This window comes from Dendrobates tinctorius, unplaced genomic scaffold, assembly GCF_039654945.1.
Source record: "Dendrobates tinctorius isolate UK_male_01 unplaced genomic scaffold, ASM3965494v1 ptg000143l, whole genome shotgun sequence".
NCBI lineage: Eukaryota > Metazoa > Chordata > Amphibia > Anura > Dendrobatidae > Dendrobates > Dendrobates tinctorius.
In genome coordinates, this window is record NW_027361810.1 from 13,270,369 (window position 1) to 13,293,471 (window position 23,103).

Below are 23,103 nucleotides of genomic sequence, written 5' to 3' on the forward strand. Positions count from 1 at the left end.
AGTACCCTGTACATGGACTTATATAGCTCCTTTTAACCTCTTCTTATACATACTATGTTGCACATTCACCGTGAAATTACAGTGTAGGGATTACACGACCTCAGGAACTGCTTATTGCAGACACAAGTTAGGTTTGGGCTCAGTCTATAAACCATTTAGAGGATTGTGACGACCAACAAGGAACAGATGACAAGTTAAACCTGATTTTGCAGTTTTTCCATTTTGCTCTGCGTCGCTCCATTACAGGGGTATTCACATTTCTTTCTTTTGGAGCGCAGTATGTGAAATCTCCGCTAGGCATTCCTTAGACAATTCTCTGTGGGCGCACGCTTTCACCTCTCCCAGACGCTGCCAATCACAGCTTGGCCGTGTCTGAGACGGATACATTAGATGTTCGGCTGTGAAGCAACTTTACAAAATAGTCTTCGCAATAAATCTACCGTTTTGGGTTTACAGCTCCCATGCCGACCCATCAATCTTCATGTTTACAAACAAATCCTGACTAGTGTAACCCGGCAGATAATAAGCAGGCGTCTCAGAACAGGTAAGACATCCCTTCAGTTTGTGAGACCATTGTTGGCAGGATAATGACCCTTCCAGGCTTCAATAAGGCGCCAATAAGCGGATTTTACCTTCCTGAGATTTTTCAGCTGAGCCAGTCCTGTGAGCTGCGAATGCTCCGCCAGAAGGTTGTAGGACAGGTCCAGGTGCTGCAGGTTGCGCAAATGTTCTAGCCCTAGAGAAAAAAAAACAAAACACAATAAAAAAACAAGCTGCGCTGTAAAACCGCGCAGCATAGCGGCCGTACGCGCACTGACCGCTGGTGCTGGACAGCAGGTTGTGCTGCAGGATGAGGGTGTGCAGCTGTGCCGAGGATGAGACGCTCAGCTCCGGGACGGACGTCAGAGAGTTGCATCCGAGGTTCAGGGTCTGGAGCTCCGTGAGAACCTGCAAAGGAGAACAGCGAGTGGTGAGCAAGATGCCACCAGATCCCCCGATGGTACAAGAAGAGGCCACAACCTTCAAGTAGGAGCCGCAGTCTTTAAGGAAATTATGGCTCAGGTCAAGGAACCTCAGACTGTTCAACAATTCCTGGAGGAAAAAAAAAAAAAAAAAGCATCAATCTAACGTGTCTGCAGCCACCACTAGGGGGAGCTCCCTGTATACAGAGATACATGATAAGATTCTGTCTGCAGCCACCACTAGGGGGAGCTCCCTGTATACAGAGATACATGATAAGATCCTGTCTGCAGTCACCACTAGGGGGAGCTCCCTGTATACAGAGATACATGATAAGATCCTGTCAGCAGCCACCACTAGGGGGAGCTCCCTGTATACAGAGATACATGATAAGATTCTGTCTGCAGCCACCACTAGGGGGAGCTCCCTGTATACGGAGATACATAAGGGTATGTTCCCACGGTCAGTAAACGCTGCGGATTAGACACTCCATACAGCCACAGCGTCCAGATGTTACAGCATAGTGGATGGGATTTTAAGATTCCACATCTGTGTTCATTGAACCGTGTGGAATCGCCTGTGTTCAAAAGCCAGAAGCGCTGCTGATTACGGTCCGTGGGAACGTAGCCTTAGAGTCTGTATGCAGTCACCACTAGGGGGCATTTATCGTTCAGGGTTAAATATCTATCTAGTGATATAGCAGACTTTTAAATGTGTGGCAAAATCTAATTTATTTTTTTTTTAAAAAGGGGCGATGCAAACTTTTTACACTTTTAGATTTTTTGAATATTGTAATTTTTTTCCCTTTTTTAGCCTGTAATCTTTTTTTTTTTTTAATCGCTCACACTATGAACACTACTGTATTATTATTCTTCATGTTTATGGCGCCATTTATTCCATGGCGCTTTACATGTGAATTGCAGTAAGTGCGTAAAATGAGGTCTCCTACGAAGCCCGGCCAATTTCTGGGCCCAGGGAACCCGAATAATTCTCACTGCTGAGGGTTTGTTACAATAGTTTCCAGCCTCTGCTACAATGTATCAGTGCAGATAAAACGCATCTGTCTGGAGTTCTGGAATTAGGGCTTCATACATTTACAGCCTGTGGATATGAGCAAGGCTTCCTCTAGTCAATGACAGGAAGCAGCTATATGGCACAGAGAGTATGAAGAAACAGGAGATGGTTGCAACATACAATTACAGAAATACAATGGTCTGCAAGCACAGAACAGCGAGTCACACATGGGGCTGTCGGTGGTCCGACAGCTCAGACAACCCCCTTATACACCTCCCGGGGCGCTCACCAGGGACTGGTCCAAACTGTGGATCCTGTTGTGGCTGAAATCCAGAGTGTGAAGCTCCAGCCACGGCAAAGCGGAGCTCAGATCCCCGCCGCAGAGAGAGATCACCTCCTGCAGGAAGAAAACCACAGAAAAGGTAGCCGAAATCTGGAGGGCAGCGCCAGATCACACACATGACTCATTAATATAGGCTCCTTCTTTAGCCAACCAACATCTCCTCACCCCCCTAAGCCTCAATGGGGGGGGGGGGGGGTCTACTAACCATCGATCCCACCCTCCCCCCTGGGATCTAACCTGCCACCCCCACTCCAGGGTCTAGATCACCTCTGCCCCAACCCAGGGTCCATCATCCTCCCACCCCCTGGGGTCTAACTTCTGGTCACTCGGCCTGCCCATCCAAAACTTGTCATCCCCTCCTATATGTACAGCATATGATTCGCCACTCACCTCCAAGCTGGAGACGCAGCGAGTGCAGATGAGAATCTCGAGCTGTGAATAGACCCCTCGGAGGCCGCGCAGGCAGTGCGGCGGGAGGCATCGCAACTGCGGGAAGGAAAAAAAAAAATAAAAAAAAAAAATCGTTAAAAAACGATGCAAAAGGAACAAACACGAAAAGCTTGTGAGCTCCACCTAGTGGTGACTGCAGGAAACCAGGACTTTACCTCCATGCGAGTCAAAAAAACAGAACCCCGACTGCTGGACAGAAAGCTATCGGCACAAGCAGCTACAAGGCGACATTTACTTCTAACCGGTGTATGAATTTGGAATGGGGGTGGTGGGAAGGGGGACGTTGATGCAGATGCCCCCTCTGAGCCTCTCTTGGGCAGCGCCATTTAACATGTAAAGCAAAACGTCTAATTGAGCAACAATAAGACCAGACAAGTGCCGGATTATCGGACATTGCGAACCACTGGACATTAAGTTGTGCAGGAGAAGAACAGTCAGGACTACAGGTCAGGTTTTTATTGCATTTTCGGGTTTGGAGCATCATCCGACTACACGGCTCATGACACCGCCATCAGGCTGCGAGAAGGCATTACACTATTATCTTACACATTTCTGACTATAATTCTCACCTCCAAATATCGTAAGGACTTAAAGGGAAAAATATTCACATCACACGGGAGACGACAGTCCGGAGGGTGAACAATCTGCAAAAATAAGAGACCAACAAAGAAAGTGAGGAATCCAGAAAACGCGCCTCCTCCTCCCCCCGGAGATCTCGCACACAGGGTCAGGTCTGCAGTGAGCCACGAGTGGTGACATTATTACACAGCGATTGTGCAGGGCGTCATCTTGTGCCATCGGCATTTCATTATGTTCATGGACAGAAAAGTAAATCGTGGAGGAACCAACCGTCAGGGAAGGAGATTTCTGTAACACATCGAGCAGGAACTGGGCCTGCAGGACGGGGATGTTGTCGGTTGGGTGCGAGGGAAGCGCCTGGAACCCAATTCTCGGTCCGCGAGGAAACAGCTGCTCATACAGGCGAGTGGCGAGTTGTAGGCACGGGGTGAAGAGAGACAGGACATGGCTGCCGTCCAGCACCGTGTCCCCTGGGAAAAACATGAGGACATTAATGACTGATGCACAGGAAGTGTATTCTGAGAGCCACCTAGCAAGGACTGACACTTGCAGCGGACTCCACCCAGGGACCCCCAGAGCCACCCTGCATGGAAACTCTGGACACCATCCCCATCTGTGGACCCCCAGAGCAACCCTGAACAGAGATCACCAGCGCCACCCTATCGCCTGCAGTTCATCCCACCCAGAGACCACCAGAGCCAACAAGCATGGAGACTCTAGACTCCATTCAGACCCCCCCAAAGTCCATCCCATCCTGACCCCCCATGAGTCACCTTGCAGAGACCTCCAGAGTCAACCCTGCTTGAGCACCTAGAGCGCCACATCCCTGACACCTTAAGAATCACCCCAGAGGGGACCCTCATAACACCTCAGCCCCTTGTTGAGTCCTCACCTCCTAGAGACCCCTAGAGTCAGCTGTGAGTGAGCACCCAGAGGATCAGCACAACTTGCCCCCTATAATACACCTCATCAGAGCCCCCCAGAAGCTATCCTGCCTGCTCCACCCCACCTGGCCACCTTCTCCCACATAGTCCTTAGAGCCTAGTGACCCTCTAGTGCACCCACCCGCAGCCGTCCTATCTGCAGAATGAGCAGCACACCTTTCCTGAGGACTCAGAGCACCAGCAGCACCCGGACCCCTGGAGTCCACCCCACCTAAGAACCTAAGGCCCCGTCACACACAGCGATCTCCCTAGCGAGATCACTGATTTTGTGACGCCACAGCGATCTCTCCAGCGAGATTGCTGTGTGCGGTGGGGGGGATCAGCGACCGCCCAACCCCCCCCCCCCCTGCTGGGTATCGCTGATCGGCCTGGGCCGTTTGATCGCTGGTCTCCCGCTGGCCAGCACGCATCGCTGCATGTGGCAGCGAGAGACCAGCGATCAGCGACGCTGGTTTCCAATGTAAACATCGGATATCCAGGAGCCGCGGCTTAGTTACCCGCTGTTTACATTAGAAACCAGCGTCGCTGATCGCTGGTCCTGATCGCTGGAGGGGCTGTCTATGTGAGAGCTCACCAGCGATCAGCCTAACGATGTCCCAGCGATCCCATCCATGTCGGATCGTTGGTGGGATCGCTGGGACATCGTTATGTGTAACGGGGCCTCTAGAGTCAATCTGCCCGAGCTCCCAGATAACTACCCTGACAGAAATAATGCCAAAGGGGAACCTCAAAGTTCTGCTTGTCCAAAGACCTAAGCATGAGACCCCGGACCTGTGTCTCCAAAGCCCACACCTCCCAACCCTGCCCGAGCACCCAGCCCCCAATCTACCAACACATCCAGAGACCGCTCCGTCAGCTTCCCTCCAAATGTCATCATTCTCCTGCAGAATCCACCCCACCAAAAGCTCACACTATCTGCAGAAGGAGCACGGCTCCCCCTTCGGGGTGACCACCAGAGCCTGCACCCACACCAGAGCCCGCATCACGCTGTCTGACCACGTCCCGCACCATTGCCTGGGCGCACACCAGTGTCTGCATCACGCTGTCTGACCACGTCCCGCACCATTGCCTGGGCGCACACCAGTGTCTGCATCACGCTGTCTGACCACGTCCCGCACACCAGAGTCTGTAACCACATCCCGCGCCGCTGCCCCAGCACACACCAGTCCACCATTGGCACCTACCATGGTCCTGCAGTAGCTGAGTGATGCTTTGCACCATGGACTCCGGAGTCTCCGTCTGCATGTACCTGAAAAACTGGGATTAAATTGTGCTTTGTGTTAAAAAGAAAGAACAAAAGTCTGCTTTAAAAAAAAAAAAAAAAAAAAAAAAAAAAAAAAAAAAAATATATATATATATGTGGTCCAGCGACGAGATGTCAGTGAAAATTGTACCTTCCCCTGGATGAACAGGATGATTCCCAAGTGGATAGTACACGGAATAACGTATTGATCACTGGGGGGGGTCTGACTACGATCCTAAGAAAGGGTCTCTGGACCTGACTCCGCAGCACCAAGCTGTGAGGAGCAGAGGTGCTCCTGTGGCCTCCGCTCCATTCGTCTGTGTGACTGCTGGAAACAGCGCTGTACTCGGCAGTTCCATACACAATGGCTGGAGCGGAGGCCTCGCATGCACCTCTGCTCCTCACAAGACAGGGCTGTGGAGACCCTTTCTTGCCAACCACAGATCAGGAGGTTACAGATATCAGAACGCAATATCTTGGGAATAACCTTTTATTACAGTAAATATTAAGGCGCTTTCTGAGCTCTGCTGGTGATGAAATAGCAAAGGAGGCGATTCTTATCTCTATAACCCAAGTTTCAGTTCCAAATAAATCTCTCATCCCCCCACGCTGCACAGTGATGTCCTACATACCCCACAGGACCGCTGCAGCCAATCCATGGCTCTTAGCAGCAAACGGGACAAGACCGCTGATGATTGGCTGCAGCGGTCACGGTGTATAGGACGTCATTGAGCAACAGGAGGGAAACTGGAGGTGCACTTGGGCGAGAATCACTTGTTTTTTGCCATTTCAGCTCCAGTCCTGGTTTTGCCAATTCTCTATTACTCTGGAAGCGCTTTTACATTTGCCACAGATCTCTGCTTGCTGTCAGTGAATAGCTAAAATAAAGAGACTGAGGTTTTGCTACAATTGCATCCTGATTACTGACCGATACATTGTAACAAACTACCAGGACAGGAGAGAATTACAGCCGTGATTGAGAGGAGTCAGTCAATGAATGGAAACACTCGGGTGCAGACACATAAGGAGCGGCTAGGATGTGCCACCCCCCCATCTAGGAGCAGAGACCCCGGGAGGATGTCTGCAGCCTCTGGACCTAAAGGACATGGACTCCATTCACTGACAGCAATCAGGTACGGAGCCCGCCCCCGCCCCCGGGGACGACGGAGCCCGCCCCCGGGGACGACGGAGCCCGCCCCCGGGGACGACGGAGCCCGCCCCCGGGGACGACGGAGCCCGCCCCCGGGGACGACGGAGCCCGCCCCCGGGGACGACGGAGCCCGCACACGGGGACGACGGAGCCCGCACACGGGGACGACGGAGCCCGCACACGGGGACGACGGAGCCCGCACACGGGGACGACGGAGCCCGCACACGGGGACGACGGAGCCCGCCCCCGCACACGGGGACGACGGAGCCCGCCCCCGCACACGGGGACGACGGAGCCCGCAGACCTTTCATTGGGAGATAATAAAACTAATATTTGATGTTTTTCCCTCTTATTTGATGTAAATCCTGATCTTCCTTCATCTGACTATTCCTGTGATACACGGAGGCCGCACTGTGCTCTGCTCATTAATGACTGACGAATCATCGGCATTGGTCGGCCAATCTCATCGCACAATCACCTGCGTCACATCACAGACATCTGACACCTTCACTTTCCGCAGCCAGTGCCCCCCAGAACTGATGTACAGCTGCCCCCCATCCAGCTCACCTCACCCGGGGCCGCACCTCACCTTCTGTCCTGTGATCGGTCACCTGCAGCTTCCTGGTTTCTCAAAAATCCCCCCTGACTCCCTCCCCCTGTCCAGGAGCCGCATCACTGTCCTGCACTTCCGGCCTCCGCTCCTGCTTATGGGAATGAAGCCAGCTACAGTACACCCGCCGCCCACCATCATAGAGTAAGGAAGAGAGAGTACAGAGTGTCTCCCGTCTCCTGATATTTACTGTAGAGTTGGCTGCCGGAGACCAGAACATGAACCTCCCAGACATCATAGAGAAGAGAGGGGAAGAGAAAGAGCGTCTAGTATCTTGGCCTAGCTCCTTCTTTGCGTAAATGAAAGACGTCAACACCTCCCAGACATCATAGAGAGGAAGGAAGAAGAGCCAGAACGGTCATCATCTTATCCCTTCCTCTGTTGGTTACCATAGAATTTTTTTTTTTTTTTTTGTGGGACACGTTCTATTTTTGAACGATAAGATTATTCTCGCCATATAATGTCCTGAAAACACGGAGAAAAAAAAGAAACTAAGGGAAAAAATATATTTTTTTTTAGGTTTTGTTTATATAGTGTTCATTCTCCGGATCAGCCCGATCACAGTGACACCACATTTGTTTGTTTTTTTTATATTTTAAAAAGGCTTAAAAAAATATTTCTAAACTTTGTAAAAAAAAGAAAAAAAATTTTGTTTAGGTCATTTTCTGCGCTCTGTCGTTTTTATTGATACCAGTTCTGAATACGTGACTTTTTTTTTTTTTTTTATATACATTTTATGCAATGGAAATTCTGGATTTTTTTTTTCCATTTTACTCTCCATCGTGCCATCTACAGGGAGTAATAGTACCTTAAGTCGACTTTTTGTGTTCCCCAAGACACCAGATCTTTTTATCTTTCACAACAAAAATACTCTAGTTAGTCAAACTTTTTTTTTTTTAATAAAGTAAAAAAAGTTTTTTTGTTTAATTCTTAGAATCACTGGATCTATGCACTGCACAATATTCCTACAGTGTATAGATGAAATGACGATCTCCAAAGACGAGCGCCGGCTGATTCTGCAAAGCGCTGAGCGTCACCATCTTACGAAACTCCAGCAATAAAGACCCCGACAGTCTAGAATCCCCTGAGAACGAGCTGCCAGCAGTAACCTACCATAGCTGTAGAGAAAGCCCCGGACCACGCAGCCAAAACGCAGACATTGATCTATTGGGCATAAGCAAAAATTTACAGAACTGAACATGAGGGTCCTGTTTTACCAACATGATCAGACTGTATGACGCCGCTGCCAGGTCACGGCAAACCCCTCAGTGGGTCATTAACCTTAGGCCATGTTCACACGTTGCTTTTTTTTACTGTTTTTTTTTTTCCTGCAGCCAAAATCTGGTCTCTCGGCAGAAAAAAAAGAAAGGAGCAAAGAGCAGGTTTTGCTGCATTTTTCAGGATCCCAATCCTGCATTGCTTCCATCATACAAGCATGAGCAATGCAAGGTTTTATGTGAAACCATAAATTATATTTATATGAGAGAGAGAGAGAGAGAGAGAGAGAGAGAGAGAGAGAGAGAGAGAGAGACACACACACACACACAAGATTTTAACGTCAGAAAAAAGAATAATGGCTATTCCAAACAAAAAAAGTTCATAGGAGTTGATGCAAAAAAAAAACAAAAAACACAATTGCATATGTAAAAGCAGCAGGGGGAGTTGAATCGCTCAAAGTTTACCTGAGACCTTGGCAGAGTATTTTGTCGCTCAGGCACTGTTTGCTTTCACAGGTTGGTCGGCCAATATTTACTTTTCACATTGCTAATTTTAATTAACCCCTTAACGACCACCGATGCGCCTTAAAACAGTAGCCGTCAAGGAGCCCGATTGCCGTTTGGCAACGATGCAATCGGGAGTAAGGCTATAGCTCCCCCTCAGAGTCGGAAAATCTCTGGGGTGCCTGTGGCGCCCCTGAGGCTCAGTCGCCACAGAGGTACTGCACCTCCTCCTGAGGTGTGGTGCCCCACCATCCAGGTAAGTTGGAGGCTCCTGACCACGCTCCAACACCTGCATCCCACACAACAGAGTAGTTCAGCAAAGCCACATTGCGGCTCCCTGCTTGGAGTGTAGCAGAGCACCTTGGGTGGCTCCCTGCTTGGAACACGAAACGTGCTGGGAGGTGGGTGGAGTTAGAATAAATAAAAGAGCTGGAAGGTTTAGAATTTACAGAGTTTGAGGTCAGTCAGTCGGAGAGTCACTCAGAGAGGAGTGAGGAAAGAAGATCCCTGGGAGAGGGATGGAGGAAGGAGTGCTGCAGCTGCCTCAGTGACCTGGGTCTGCTGGCACGGGAAATGAAAGAAGGAGAAAGACATTGAACCGAAACCTGATCTTCCATAAGAAGGAAAGACTAGTACGGAACGTAGGAGTGAAAGGGAACACAGAGGACGTGGGTTAGAGGAAGAACCCTGCCTAGAAGTTCTAAGCGCAAGGCCGGGGGCCTGGTCCCCGAGGTTGCATGGACACTAATGGTTCTACAGCAGACACTGGTGGAGTAGTGGGCTGTAAATGCACTACTCCCATCTAAGACTTGGGGGCACAACAGCAACACGGATAGTGAGCCGGGACTTAGGAGTAAGGAGTCCCCGAAGCAGGCTACAGCTGTCTGCCGTACAAGTAGAGTTCTTGGGAACATCTGTCAGGAGGAACTCCAGTGTAACTCAGTACTAGGAGTACTTCACACTTAAAGGCGCTATAAGAGGAGATGTTCAGAAAGGCACATGTTGGCGGAGCGTTGGAAGGGAGCATTCCATCTGGCCTGGAGGTTGATTGAGTCTCTGACCCGGAGGACACGGCACGGAGGCGGGCACCTGTGTGTACTACAGACTGTGAGTAAAGCTTTGGAACTACAAGCCCTGGTGTCCTCCATTCATTCTCGCGCCAACGCACCCAGCACCGCTACATCTGGGTACCAGCTCCTACACCGTCTGCGTCTCTCCTCTCCCCCTACATCTACACTGCCCTGGGGCTACAGCTTCACCTGTGGAGAGCTTCACCATCTTGGCTGCAACACACCACCAGCCCCAGAGGATCTGCATGCAGCGTCGGGCTAACATCTCACTTGCCGAACACCACAGGTGGCGTCACGAACTATTCATCTAACTACATTCCATTCCACCATTCAATCTCCCCTTTTTACATTGGGCGCCCAGGGCCACGGACCGGGTCACCGCTGGTGTGACACATCCCGCTGCTATTCAGTGAATAATGTTGATCATTAAAAAAATGTAAAAAAAAAAAACCTGTGCCCTCTGGTACAATGATTTCTCTGTCTTCAGACATGATAGAAATGTCAGAAGAAAGAGAAATGATGTCCCTCAGCCGTTCCGCAGCCCTCCGCATCATCTTACTGGGGAAAAAAACCAAAAACGGCGGGCGCATGCACTTTGCACCTGCCGAGATCAGCTGGCTGGTACCCGGCAACAATAGGGAATTTTTCCTATTGGTTCCTTTTGATAATGTGATGGACCCCATCACAGTGACCAAAAGAAAAAAAAATAGCAAATCAAATCCCCCTTCGTCACTCTCTTGGGAAAAAAAAAAAAAAAAAAAAATGTATATTTTATCATTTTTATCTATTTTTTGCAGTTGGGGTTAGGGTTGGAGTTAGATTTGGGTTATTTCAAAAGAAAAAAAAAAAAAAGTGACTAGTGTTGAGTGCAAACGCTCTCTACTCGAGTTTGCATCGGGTGCTTGGATATACACGGAGTATCGCAGATCCCTGCATGGTTTTTTTGGGTGTCTAACAGCCGTAAAACATGCAGGGCTGGGACTAAAGAATGTCACTTGAGCACCTGCAGTATTCGGTGCATACCCGATGCAAACTGGAGCAGCGAGCACTTGTGCTCAACACTAATGGCAACGTATAAAATAATCGGAAGACACACAAGCGCTTACTTATCAGTAAATGGGGTTATGTCCTCAGCTGCTGAGGTCAAGTGAGGGTAAAGCCCCCCCTTTATATTTAGTGACGCACCAGCGATCCCGACCACGATATGACGCGGTCAGGATCGCTGGTGCATCGCTAAATGGTCGCTAGTGAGCTGCCACACAGGCAGATCTCACAGCGATGCAGCAGCGGTCGTTACCTACCTGTCAGAAGCGGCGATAACGACGTCTCCTGCCCGCGTCCACGCGTCGCTCGTCGTCACCAGCAGGAAGCAGCCGACGAGAAATGAACGTGGACGATCTCACGCGATCAGCGATAGCCAGCGGGGAAGCCGGTCGGAGGTAAGTATCACATGTAGCGATATTGCTAGCAATATCGCTGCTGCGTCACAAAATCGGTGATGCTTTGGCGATATCGCTATGTGTAAAGCCCCCTTAAGTGTCTGCCCAGACTGAGGAACAATAGCAGAAATGTAGATATGACCCGCGCTCAAGGACACCACAAAATACTGAAAAAGTGTCTATGCTAGCGTAAAGGAAGGGGAATGAAACCCCCCCAGGGGTATATGCCAACAACCAATGAGCAGCGGTAGACAAGACAATACAATAATAAAATTGCTAAAAAACCAGCTGAGTAGCAAGAGATGCAGGCAAACTGTAAAAGTCACTCAAAAAGTGTTTGAGACACTGACACTGGTAGGGAGTCAAAATGTGGGGTGGTAGAGTGCAAAATTACCCCGTAGACATACACAGCATAGATCACCTTGTCTATAATAGACATAAGCCACATGGATACTGGCATAGACGAGAAGAATAAGCGTAACACAGAAGTGTAGGGCATGTGAGAAATGCCAGCAGTGGCTGTAGAAAGAAGAGGACGTGTGCAGTTACCGGGTCCCACTCTAAGGCGGCAGTTCACAGGGTTCAGCTTTCCCTGCGACGCAAGGCTGTTTTGCCTTCGAAACACATTGGTCTGTTCTTGGTCCTTGTGCTGCCCCGTACTAGCTGTGACCAATAAAGTCCATGGAGCCTCATTTAAGAGTCTCAAACACGGGACTAGCCAGATCTTCCTCCAGGGAAGGACCCAGCCAAGCGGTGGCTCCTTTCGGAAACCACCATATTAAGTGGCCCTTTAAGTCAATATCCAGCTCTTTATGACTTTACAGATATGACAAGGGAAATACCAAGGCCAGGTATCCATCCACAGACAGCTGTTTCGGGGTGTTGCCCCTCATCGGTGTGGAGTAGGATTCTGGCTAGGTGGGAACAATGCCTAGTAGACCAACATCACGAAACAATCAGTGACCTCAGGGAGACCAGTCAAAGAAAACACTGCGGCAGCCGGCAAAGGCGCTCAGTGAAATCTTAGGTGCATTGCTCCGAAAGGAGTGTTTCATTCCCCTTCCTTTAGGATAACAGACACTTTTTTAGTGTTTTGTGATGTCCTTGAGCGTGGGTCATAGATACATTTCTACTAATATTCAACATGACGACCTAATGTTATCAAATTCTGTGTCGTACCTGTGGGTTCAAAATCCACACTATACCCCTGGATAAAATCCTTGTGGGGGTGAGAGGAGTCCCCGATAGAGGCTACAGCTGTCTGTCATACAAGTAAGGTTCTAGGAACATCTGACAGGAGGAATTCCAGAGAACTACGGTACTGGAGCTCTTCACATTAAAAGGCGCAATAGAGGAGTCGTTCAGGAAAGGTACATGTTGGCGGAGTATTGGAGAGGAGAAGCCTGACTTGCCCAGGACGTTGATTGAGTCTCTACCCCGGAGGACACGGCACGGAGGCGGGCACCAGTGGGTACCACGAACTGTGAGTAAAGCTTTGAAAATACAATCCCTGGTGTCCTCCATTCATTCGTCGCTAACACCTTCAGCACCGCTACATCTGGGTACCAGCATCTATACCATTCTGCGCCTCTCCTCATTCATTGCACCCACACTTCCCTGGGACTACAGCTCCACCTGTGAGGAGCTACACCATCTTTGCTGCACCACACCATCAGTCCCAGTGGATCTGCATGCAGCGTTGGCTCAACATCTTACTTGCCAAACACCACGGGTGGCGTCACGAACTATTCAACTAAGCTATAACACTATTGACATCACCGCCATTGATATTGGGCGCCCAGGGCCACGGACCGGGTCACCACTACTGTGACACATCCCCCTGACACCGGCCCGGTACCGAGTACCCTGCTGCCCTGGGTGTGAGGGGCGACCCACAAGACTTTGCGTCCGCTCTCAATTACAGATAATTTTGCATTCAAAGAGTTAAATGGCGCTCCTTCCCTTCCGAGCTCTGCCATGCGCCCAAACAGTGGTTTCCCCCATATATGGGGTATTGGCATACTCAGGAGAAATTGCACACCAAATTTTGGGGTCCTTTTCTTTTGTTACACTTGTGAAAAAAAAATGGGTCTAGAGTAAATTTTTTTGTGAAAAAAAAGTTAGATGTTAATTTTTTCCATACAAATTGCTTCAGTTCCTGAAGGGTTAATAAACTTCTTGAATGTGGTTTTGAGCACCTTGTGGGGTGCAATTTATAGAATGATGTCACTTTGGGGTATTTTCTGTCATATAGACCCCTCAGTTACTTCAAATGTGATGTGGTCCCTAAACAAAAATAAAAAAAAAAAAAAAAAAGGTTTTGCAAAATTGTTAGAGAAATGGATCAACTTTTAACCCTTCTAACTTCCTGACAAAAAAAAACATGTCTCAAATATTGTGCTGATGTAAAGTAGACATGTGGGAAATGCTATTTATTAATTTTGTGTGATTGGATTCTCTAATTTAAGGCCATAAAAATTGGAAGTTGGAAAACTGCTAACATTTTTGCCAAATTTCCATTCCCCCCCCCTACACACGCACAAATAAAGGTTACATAGAATAAATTTTACCACTGTCATGAAGTACAACGTAACAGAAAAAAAAAAAACAAAAAACACAATCTCAGATTCAGCGGGATCCGTTGAAGCGTTCCAGAGCTATAACCTCAAAGCGACAATGACCAGAATTGTAAAATTTGGCCGGATCATTAAGGTTGGCTCCATCACTAAAGGGTTAAACTGTACTAATCCTAACTGCTGTTCTCGGGTGAGGAAACCAAGACATTGTGGTTTAAACTTGAGAAAAATCACGAAAGTAAATGGATTTCACATCCCGCGATATCTTGCGCTTTTTCACTAAAAACACAGCAACTTTTTTGCACTTACTCATTGCTTTCTATGGGTAAAAAAACCCTGACATTTTGCAAAAGAAAAAAAAAGTCTGTGAGCAGGAGATTTCTGAAGCCTAATAGCTTTGGCAGGTACTGTAAGAAATAAGTCACAGTAAAGACGCAACATATGAAGTGCAGCGCCATGCACCAACCCCCTCCGCTGCAGCAATAGTGCTCCAGCAGGGCGGGAGGCTCCGTACCCCACAGCACCGACGCTGCAAGGCCGAGACCCCGTAAGGGTGTGTGCACACGTTGCGGATTTTTCTGCACGGATTTGCCTAAGGCTATGTGCACACGTAGATTTTTGTCCTGCGGATTTTTCGACGCAGATTTTAAGAATTCCGCAGGTCAAGTGACCTGCATTTTTCCTGCGGATTTCTTCCTTTTTTATTGCGGTTTTTGTGCGGTTTTCCCCCTGCGGATTTGGAGAATGGAGCAGGTGGAATACCGCACAAAAGAAGTGACATGCTGCTTTTTTTTTGGACGGCACAAAAAACCGCGTGGAAAAAACTGCAGCGTGTGCACAGCAGGTTTTTTTTTTTATTGATTTACATTGTACTGTAAATCGCAGTGCGGATCTGCAGCGTTTCTGCGTGGAAAAATCCGCTGCGGATCCGCAGGAAATCTGCATCGTGTGCACATAGCCTAAATCCCTGCGGATTAGCCTGCAGTTTCCCCCTGCGGTTTGACACCTGATCATGGATCAGGTGTCAAACCGCTGCGGAATCCGCACAAATAAGTGACATGCTGCGGATTTAAAAACCGCAGCAAATCCGCGCGGAACAATCCACAGCATGTGCACTGCGGTTTTTGTTTTGCATTGACTACAATGCTACTGTACAACGCAGCAGAAACTGAGGCAGATCCGCATGGCCAAAACCGCTGCGGATCCGCAGCAGAATCCGAAATGTGTGCACACACCCTAACTCCAGACCAAAGCAACAATAGCCGGCACACAGTACCAACACCAAGTGAGAGGAGCTGAAACATAAAACTCACCTTCCACATGTTCTCAGACAATCAGCAAAAATAGGTGCAACCCTTCTTCCAGTTTCCTGCTAATTAAAAAGCCTGGGCCGAACGGGGAGGAGCGCCGATCCAGGGAAAAACTTAAAAAAAAAAAAAAAGGCTGAAGAGCAAAACTCAGAACCTCACAGTCAAAACATACATCGGTCCACTGCCACTAAGCAGAAATGTTACGAAACTGAAGATGAGGTTCTTTAGAGTAATATTCTGAGTGGACTGTAAGGCCGCGTTCACATGGTCAGTATTTTACATCCGTATTTGTCAGCCAAAGCCAGGAGTGCAACAATCAGCGGAAAAGTCTTAATAGAACCACGTCACCACTCCTGATTTTGGCTACAAATACTGAACGTGTAAACGTGGCCTAAGCACCAGGCACGGAGCACCAACCACCAATAATGCACCGCAATGGACAAGTCTGTGCCGTGCGGTCCGTGTCTTTCACTACAGCTTTGGTGGACTGCATGGTCTGTCCCCTCTTCTTGGACCAGCGCTCCGCCCATTTGGCACAGGTGTTTTTAATTAGCAGGAGGGATGACACCCATTTTTTGGTCTCAGTTCACAGTCTGAGAACATGTGGAAGGGGAGGTTTGTTTTTTAGCTGCTCTCACTTGGTGTTGTTGCTGTTGTGATGTGGCTTGGAGCCATGGGGGCTCAGCCTTGCAGCATGGGTGCTGTGGGTCACCAGGTCGCCCACCCTCCTGGTACACCATCGCAGTCGTTGTTAGCACTGCACCTTTCAACTCTTCACAATCTTGGATGTATCCATTGCCGACCTTAGACATATGAGTACATCATGGCAGAGGCTGTGTGATCACCGCCGGGTATTCAGTTGACACCCGGCTCCCGCTGTCAGGAGCGCTGCCTGCAGTCTAACCCACTAAATGCTGCGATCCAAAGCGAACGCAGCATTTAGAAGGCAGGCAAAGGTAGGGGGTTTCCGCTGCTCTACAATTGGCGCCCCTGAAACACCATCGCGGGGGCCCAGCCGTCGCCATGTTGACCCGACGTCACCAAATGCCGATTCACCGGAGCCAACAAGTTTGTTACACCAAGCTCTGAGAATGGAGTATCAAGCTTGTTTGTCAGTGCAGTACTGACCGTTTATAAAGCAAAGCAAAAGTCCCATAGAGGGACTAAGTGTAAAAGAATAAAATATATACATGCGGTACCAATAAATGAATATTTTTATGAAAAAAAATAAATAAAAAGTGTTACGTATTGCTGCGTCCGTAACGACACGTCCTATAAAACTTTCCCGCCGGTTAACCCCTTCAGTGAATACCGCAAAAACAAAAACAATAAATAAACAATGCTTTATCATCATGCCACCAAAAGATGGAATTAAATGCGATCAAAAAGATGAATGTAAATAAAAATGGTATCTCTGACAATGTCATCTTGTCTCTCAAAAAAAAACAATCCGCCATAAAGCTTCATCAGCGGAAAAATAAAAGTGTTACAACTGAGATGCAAAAATAATTATTTCTTCTATAAAATAATTTTTATTCTGTAAAAGTGCCAAAACATTAACCCCTTCACTACCAAGGGTGATTTTCACGTTAACTCCCGGGCCAATTTTTACAATTCTGACCACTGTCCCTTTATGAGGTAATAACTCTAAAACGCTTCCATGGATCCTGGTGATTCTGACACTGTTTTCTCATGACATATTGTACTTCATGTTAGTGCTAAAATTTAATTCAAATAACTTGCGTTTATTTGTGAAAAAAACAGAAATTTGGTGAAAATTTTTAAAATTTCACAATTTTCCAACTTTGAATTTTTATGCCCTTAAATCACAGAGATACGGCACACAAAAAAACTTGATAAGTAACATTTCCCACATGTTTACTTTACATCAGCACAATTTTGGAACCAAAATTTTTTTTTGTTATGAAGTTATAAGGGTTAAAAGTTGACCAGCGATTTCTCATTTTTGCAACACCATTTTATTTTTAGGACCACATCACATTTGAAGCCACTTTGAGGGGTCTATATGATAGAAAATACCCAAAAGTGACACCATTCTAAAAACTGCACCCCTTAAGGTGCTCAAAACCACATTCAAGAAGTTTATTAACCCTTCAGGAGCGTCACAGGAATTTTTTTGAATATTTAAAAAAAATGAACATTTAACTTTTTTTCACAAAATACTTCAGGTTCAATTTTTTTTATTTTACCAAGGGTAACAGGAGAAATTGGACTGGAAAAGTTATTGTGCAATTTGTCCTGAGTACGCTGATACCTGATATGTGGGGGAGAACCACTGTTTCGGCGCATGGCAGAGCTCAGAATGGAAGGAGCGCCGTTTGACTTTTTCTATGCAAAATTGGCTGGAATTCAGATCGGACACCATGTCACGTTTGGAGAGCCCCTGATGTAACTAAACAGTGGAAACCCCCCACAAGTGACCCCATTTTGGAAAGTAGACCCCCCCCAAGGAACTTATCTAGATGTGTGGTGAGAACTTTGAACCCACAAGGGCTTCATAGAAGTTTATAACGTACAGCGGTACAATTAAAAAATCATATTTTTTCCACAAAAATGATCTTTTCACTCCCAATTTTTATTTTCCCAAGGGTAACAGGACCATAAAAGTTATTGTACAATTTGTCCTGAGTACGCTGATACCCCATATGTGGGTGTAAACGACTATTTGGGCGCATGGCAGAGCTCGGAAGGGAAGCAGCGCCATTTGACTTTTTTGGCTGGAATTGAGATCGGACACCATGTCGCGATTGGAAAACCCCTGATGTACCAAAACAGTGGAAACCCCCCACAAATGACACCATTTTGGAAACTAGACCCCCCAAGGAACTTATCTAGATGTGTGGTGAGCACTTTGAACCTTTCAGTGCTTCACAGAAGTTTATAACGCCCGGACGTGAAAATAAAAAAATTGTCTTTTTTCCACAAACATGATCTTTTAGTCCCCATTTTTTTTTATTTTCCCAAGGGTACCAGGAGAAATTGGACCCCAAAAGTTGTCGTCCTGAGTACGCTGATACCCCATATGTGGGAGAAAACTACTGTACGGCACACGTCGGGGCTCGGAAGGGAAGTAGTGACGTTTTGGAATGCAGACTTTGATGGAATGGTCTGCGGGTGTCATGTTGCTTTTGGAGAGCCCCTGATGTACCTAAACAGTGGAAACCCCCCACAAGTGACCCCATTTTGGAAACTAGACCCCCTAAGTAACTTATCTAGATGTGTGGTGAGCACTTTGAACCCTTCAGTGCTTCACAGAAGTTTATAACGCCCGGGCGTGAAAATAAAAATATTGTCTTTTTTCCACAAACATGATCTTTTAGTCCCCATTTTTTTTATTTTCCCAAGGGTAACAGTTGAAATTGGACCCAAAAGTTGTTGTCCAATTTTTCCTGAGTACGCTGATACCCCATATGTGGGAGAAAACTACTGTATGGACAAACGTCGGGGCTCGGAAGGGAAGTAGTGACGTTTTGGAATGCAGACTTTGATGGAATGGTCTGCAGGTGTCATGTTTGAACTATTGAAACTCCCCAGAAGTGACCCCATTTTGGAAACTAGACCCCCCCACGGAACTTATCTAGATGTGTGGTGAGCACTTTGAACCCCCAAGTGCTTCACAGAAGTTTATAACGCGCGGGCGAGAAAATAAAAATCATTTTTTTCCACAAAAATGATATTTTTGCCCCCAATTTTTTATTTTCCTAAGGGTAACAGGAGAAATTGGAGCCCAAAAGTTGTTTTGCAATTTGTCCTGAGTAGGGTGATACCCCATATGTGGGGGTAAACCACTGTTTGGGCGCATGGCAGAGCTTGGAAGGGAAGGAGCACCATTTGACTTTTTCAACGCAGAATTGGCTGGAATTGAGGTCAGACGCCATGTTGCATTTGGAGAGCACCTGATGTGCCCAAACAGTGGAAACCCCCAATTCTAACTCCAACCCTAACCCCAACACACCTCTAACCCTAATCTCAGCCCTAGCCCTAACCCTAGCCCTAACCCTAATCTCAGCCCTAACCCTAATCTCAGCCCTAACTCTAGCCCTAGCCCTAACCCTAATGGGAAAATGGAAATAAATACATATTTTTTATTTTATTATTTTTCCCTAACTAAGGGGGTGATAACGGGGGGTTTGATTTACTATTTATGGCGGTTTTTATGTTTGGCAGCTGTCAGACGCTAAAAGACGTTTTTTATTAGAAAAATAGTTTTTGCATCACCACATATTGAGAGCTATAATTTTTTTCATATTTTGACCCACCGAGTCATGTGAGGTCTTATTTTTTGCGGGACGAGTTGATGTTTTTATCGGTACCATTTTCGGGCACGTGACATCTTTTGATCGCTTTTTATTCCGATTTTTGGGACGCAGAATGAACAAAAACCAGCGTTTCATGAATTTCTTTTGGGGGGGTGCGTTCACACCGTTCCGCCTGCGGTAAAATTGATAAAGCAGCTTTATTCTTCGGGTCAGTACGGTTACAGCGATACCTCATTTAGGTCTTTTTTTATGTTTTGTCGGTTTTATGCAATGAAAACAATTTTATATAAAAAATAATTATTTTTGCATCGCTTTATTCTGCGAGATATAACTTTTATATTTTTTCGCTGATGATGCTGTGTGGTGGCTCATTTTTTGCGGGACAAGATGATGTTTTCAGCGGTACCATGGATATTTATATGCGTCTTTTTGATCGCGCGTTATTGCACTTTTTGTTCGGCGGTATGATAATAAATCATTATTTTTTGCTTTGTTTTTTATTTTTATTTTTTAAGAGGTTCGCTAAAGGGGTTAACTAATGGGACAGTTTTATAGGGCGGTTCGTTACGGACGCGGCGGTACCAAATATGTGTACTTTTATTGTTTTTATTTCCAAAAAATGAATTTATTAGGGAATATTTTTTTTTTTAATTTATTTAGCGATTTTTTAAAAATTATTTTTACACTTTTTTTTTTAACTTTATTACATTGTCCCAGGTGGGACATCACTGTCCTGTGACAGATCGCTGATCTGTCACATCACAGATCACTGTGACAGATCAGCAATCTGTCACAGGCAGTGCACAAGGCTTCCTCCTTGCCTGCGCTTTTCAGACACTGAGGAAGCCAGCTTCCTGCAGGCCCCCGAAGGCCCCTGTCGCCATCTTGGATCCGGGGACCTGCAGGGAAAGAGCCCCCCGCAGCAGCGCTGCACATTGCGCTGCTGTGGGGGGCTCAGGGAAGCACGGAGGGAGCCCCCTCCCTGCTGATGCTTCCCTTTAACCCCTGGTACACCGCAATCGTGTTTGATCGCAGTGTGCAAGGGGTTAACGTGTTGGGGGCGGTCCGTGACCGCCCCTGACACATTGTGCCGGGTGTCAGCTGTGATAATCAGCTGACACCCGGCCGCGATCAGCGGCGCTCACCACGTGGGCGCCACTGATCGCTATGACATAATATTCCGTCCATGGGAATAAGGTCCAGGGTCACATGGACGGAATATTACGTCCATTGTAAGTAAGGGGTTAAAAAAATGATAAAAATGAGCTATTGCTGTAATTGTACAGACCCGAAGAATAAAGCTGCCTTATCAATGTTACCACACACGGAACAGCATAAATCCTAAATTGCTGGTTTTTGTTCGTTCTGCCTCTCAAAAATCGGAATAGAAAGCGATCAAAAGATGTCATGTGTCTGAATATGGTACCAATAAAGACGTCAAGTGGTCACACAAAAACAGGCCCTCACAAGACTCTTTGGGCCAAAATATGGAGATGCAAAAACTTGTTTTTGCAATATAAAGCATCTTTTAGTGTAAGACAGCAGCCAAACATAAAAACCCGATATACAGTTAGGTCCATATATATTTGGACAGAGACAACATTTTTCTAATTTTGGTTCTAGACATTACCACAATGAATTTTAAACAAAACAATTCAGATGCTGTTGAAGTTCAGACTTTCAGCTTTCATTTGAGGGTATCCATATTAACATTGGATGAAGGGTTTAGGAGTTTCAGCTCCTTAACATGTGCCGCCCTGTTTTTAAAGGAACCAAAAGTAATTGGACAGATTAAATAATTGTAAATAAAATGTTCATTTCTAGTACTTGGTTGAAAACCCTTTGTTGGCAATGACTGCCTGAAGTCTTGAACTCATGGACATCACCAGACGCTGTGTTTCCTCCTTTTCGATGCTCTGCCAGGCCTTCACTGCGGTGGTTTTCAGTTGCTGTTTGTTTGTGGGCCTGTCTGAAGTTTAGTCTTTAACAAGTGAAATGCATGCTCAATTGGGTTGAGATCAGGTGACTGACTTGGCCATTCAAGAATATTCCACTTCTTTGCTTTAATAAACTCCTGGGTTGCTTTGGCTTTATGTTTTGGGTCATTGTCCATCTGTAGTAGGAAACGACGACCAATCAGTTTGGCTGCATTTGGCTGGATCTGAGCACACAGTATGGCTCTGAACACCTCAGAATTAATTCGGCTGCTTCTGTCCTGTGTCACATCATCAATAAACACTAGTGACCCAGTGCCACTGGCAGCCATGCATGCCCAAGCCATCACACTGCCTCCACCGTGCTTTACAGATGATGTGGTATGCTTTGGATCATGAGCTGTACCACGCCTTCGCCATACTTTTCTCTTTCCATCATTCTGGTAGAGGTTGATCTTGGTTTCATCTGTCCAAAGAATGTTCTTCCAGAACTGTGCTGGCTTTTTTAGATGTTTTTTAGCAAAGTCCAGTCTAGCCTTTTGATTCTTGATGCTTATGAGTGGCTTGCACCGTGCAGTGACCCCTCTGTATTTACTTTCATGCAGTCTTCTCTTTATGGTAGATTTGGATATTGATACGCCTACCTCCTGGAGAGTGTTGTTCACTTGGTTGGCTGTTGTGAAGGGGTTTCTCTTCCCCATGGAGATTATTCTGCGATCATCCACCACTGTTGTCTTCCGTGGGCGCTCAGGTCCTTTTGCATTGATGAGTTCACCAGTGCTTTCTTTCTTTCTCAGGATGTACCAAACTGTAGATTTTGCCACTCCTAATATTGTAACAATTTCTCGGATGAGTTTTTTCTTTTTTTGCAGCTTAAGGATGGCTTCTTTCACCTGCATGGAGAGCGAGCTCCTTTGACCGCTTGTTTCCTTCACAGCAAAACCTTCCAAATGCAAGCACTACACCTCAAATCAACCTCAGGCCTTTTATCTGCTTAATTGAGAATGACATAACGAAATGATTGCCCACATGTGTCCATGAAATAGTCTTGGAGTCAATTGTCCAATTACTTTTGGTCCCTTTAAAAACAGGGTGGCACATGTTAAGGAGCTGAAACTCCTAAACCCTTCATCCAATTTTAATGTGGATACCAACAAATGAAAGCTGAAAGTCTGAACTTCAGCTGCATCTGAATTGTTTTGTTTAAAATTCATTGTGGTAATGTCTAGAACCAAAATTAGAAAAATGTTGTCTCTGTCCAAATATATATGGACCTCACTGTAAATCAGGTATCGTTGTAATCACGCCGACCCAAAGAATAAAGTTGCCTAATCACTTATACCGCACAAGGAACTCCATAAAAAATAAAACAAATTCTTCACCTGCTGTTAATTTGTTCATTCTGCCTCCCAAAGATCGCAGTAAGGCACGGCGAACATTTATCCTGCGCTCTGCGCTGAGCGTTTGCACCGGGGTTTGC

The 23,103-nt window shown here is 46.7% G+C and overlaps 1 protein-coding gene across 3 annotated transcripts in view; it reads right to left on the reverse strand.

The window, feature by feature from the left end:
* Positions 1 to 15,928, reverse strand: part of STK11IP (serine/threonine kinase 11 interacting protein) — a 40,802-nt gene extending 24,874 nt beyond the window's left edge. Inside the window, exons 1-9 of one of the 3 annotated variants that reach the window (XM_073545514.1) lie at positions 15,413 to 15,928; positions 5,475 to 5,547; positions 3,617 to 3,816; positions 3,337 to 3,411; positions 2,708 to 2,803; positions 2,264 to 2,371; positions 1,021 to 1,092; positions 819 to 948; positions 633 to 736 (exon numbers count right to left, since the gene is read on the reverse strand). In XM_073545514.1, the coding sequence (XP_073401615.1) occupies positions 633 to 736; positions 819 to 948; positions 1,021 to 1,092; positions 2,264 to 2,371; positions 2,708 to 2,803; positions 3,337 to 3,411; positions 3,617 to 3,816; positions 5,475 to 5,547; positions 15,413 to 15,421 (867 nt within the window). In that variant the 5' untranslated portion in view covers positions 15,422 to 15,928. Of the gene's footprint in view, positions 1 to 632; positions 737 to 818; positions 949 to 1,020; positions 1,093 to 2,263; positions 2,372 to 2,707; positions 2,804 to 3,336; positions 3,412 to 3,616; positions 3,817 to 5,474; positions 5,548 to 7,272; positions 7,386 to 7,483; positions 7,544 to 15,412 lie in introns of those variants that run through there. The other 2 variants (XM_073545513.1, XM_073545515.1) reach the window with 2 other exon arrangements.
* Between the last annotated feature and the right edge of the window lie 7,175 nt (positions 15,929 to 23,103).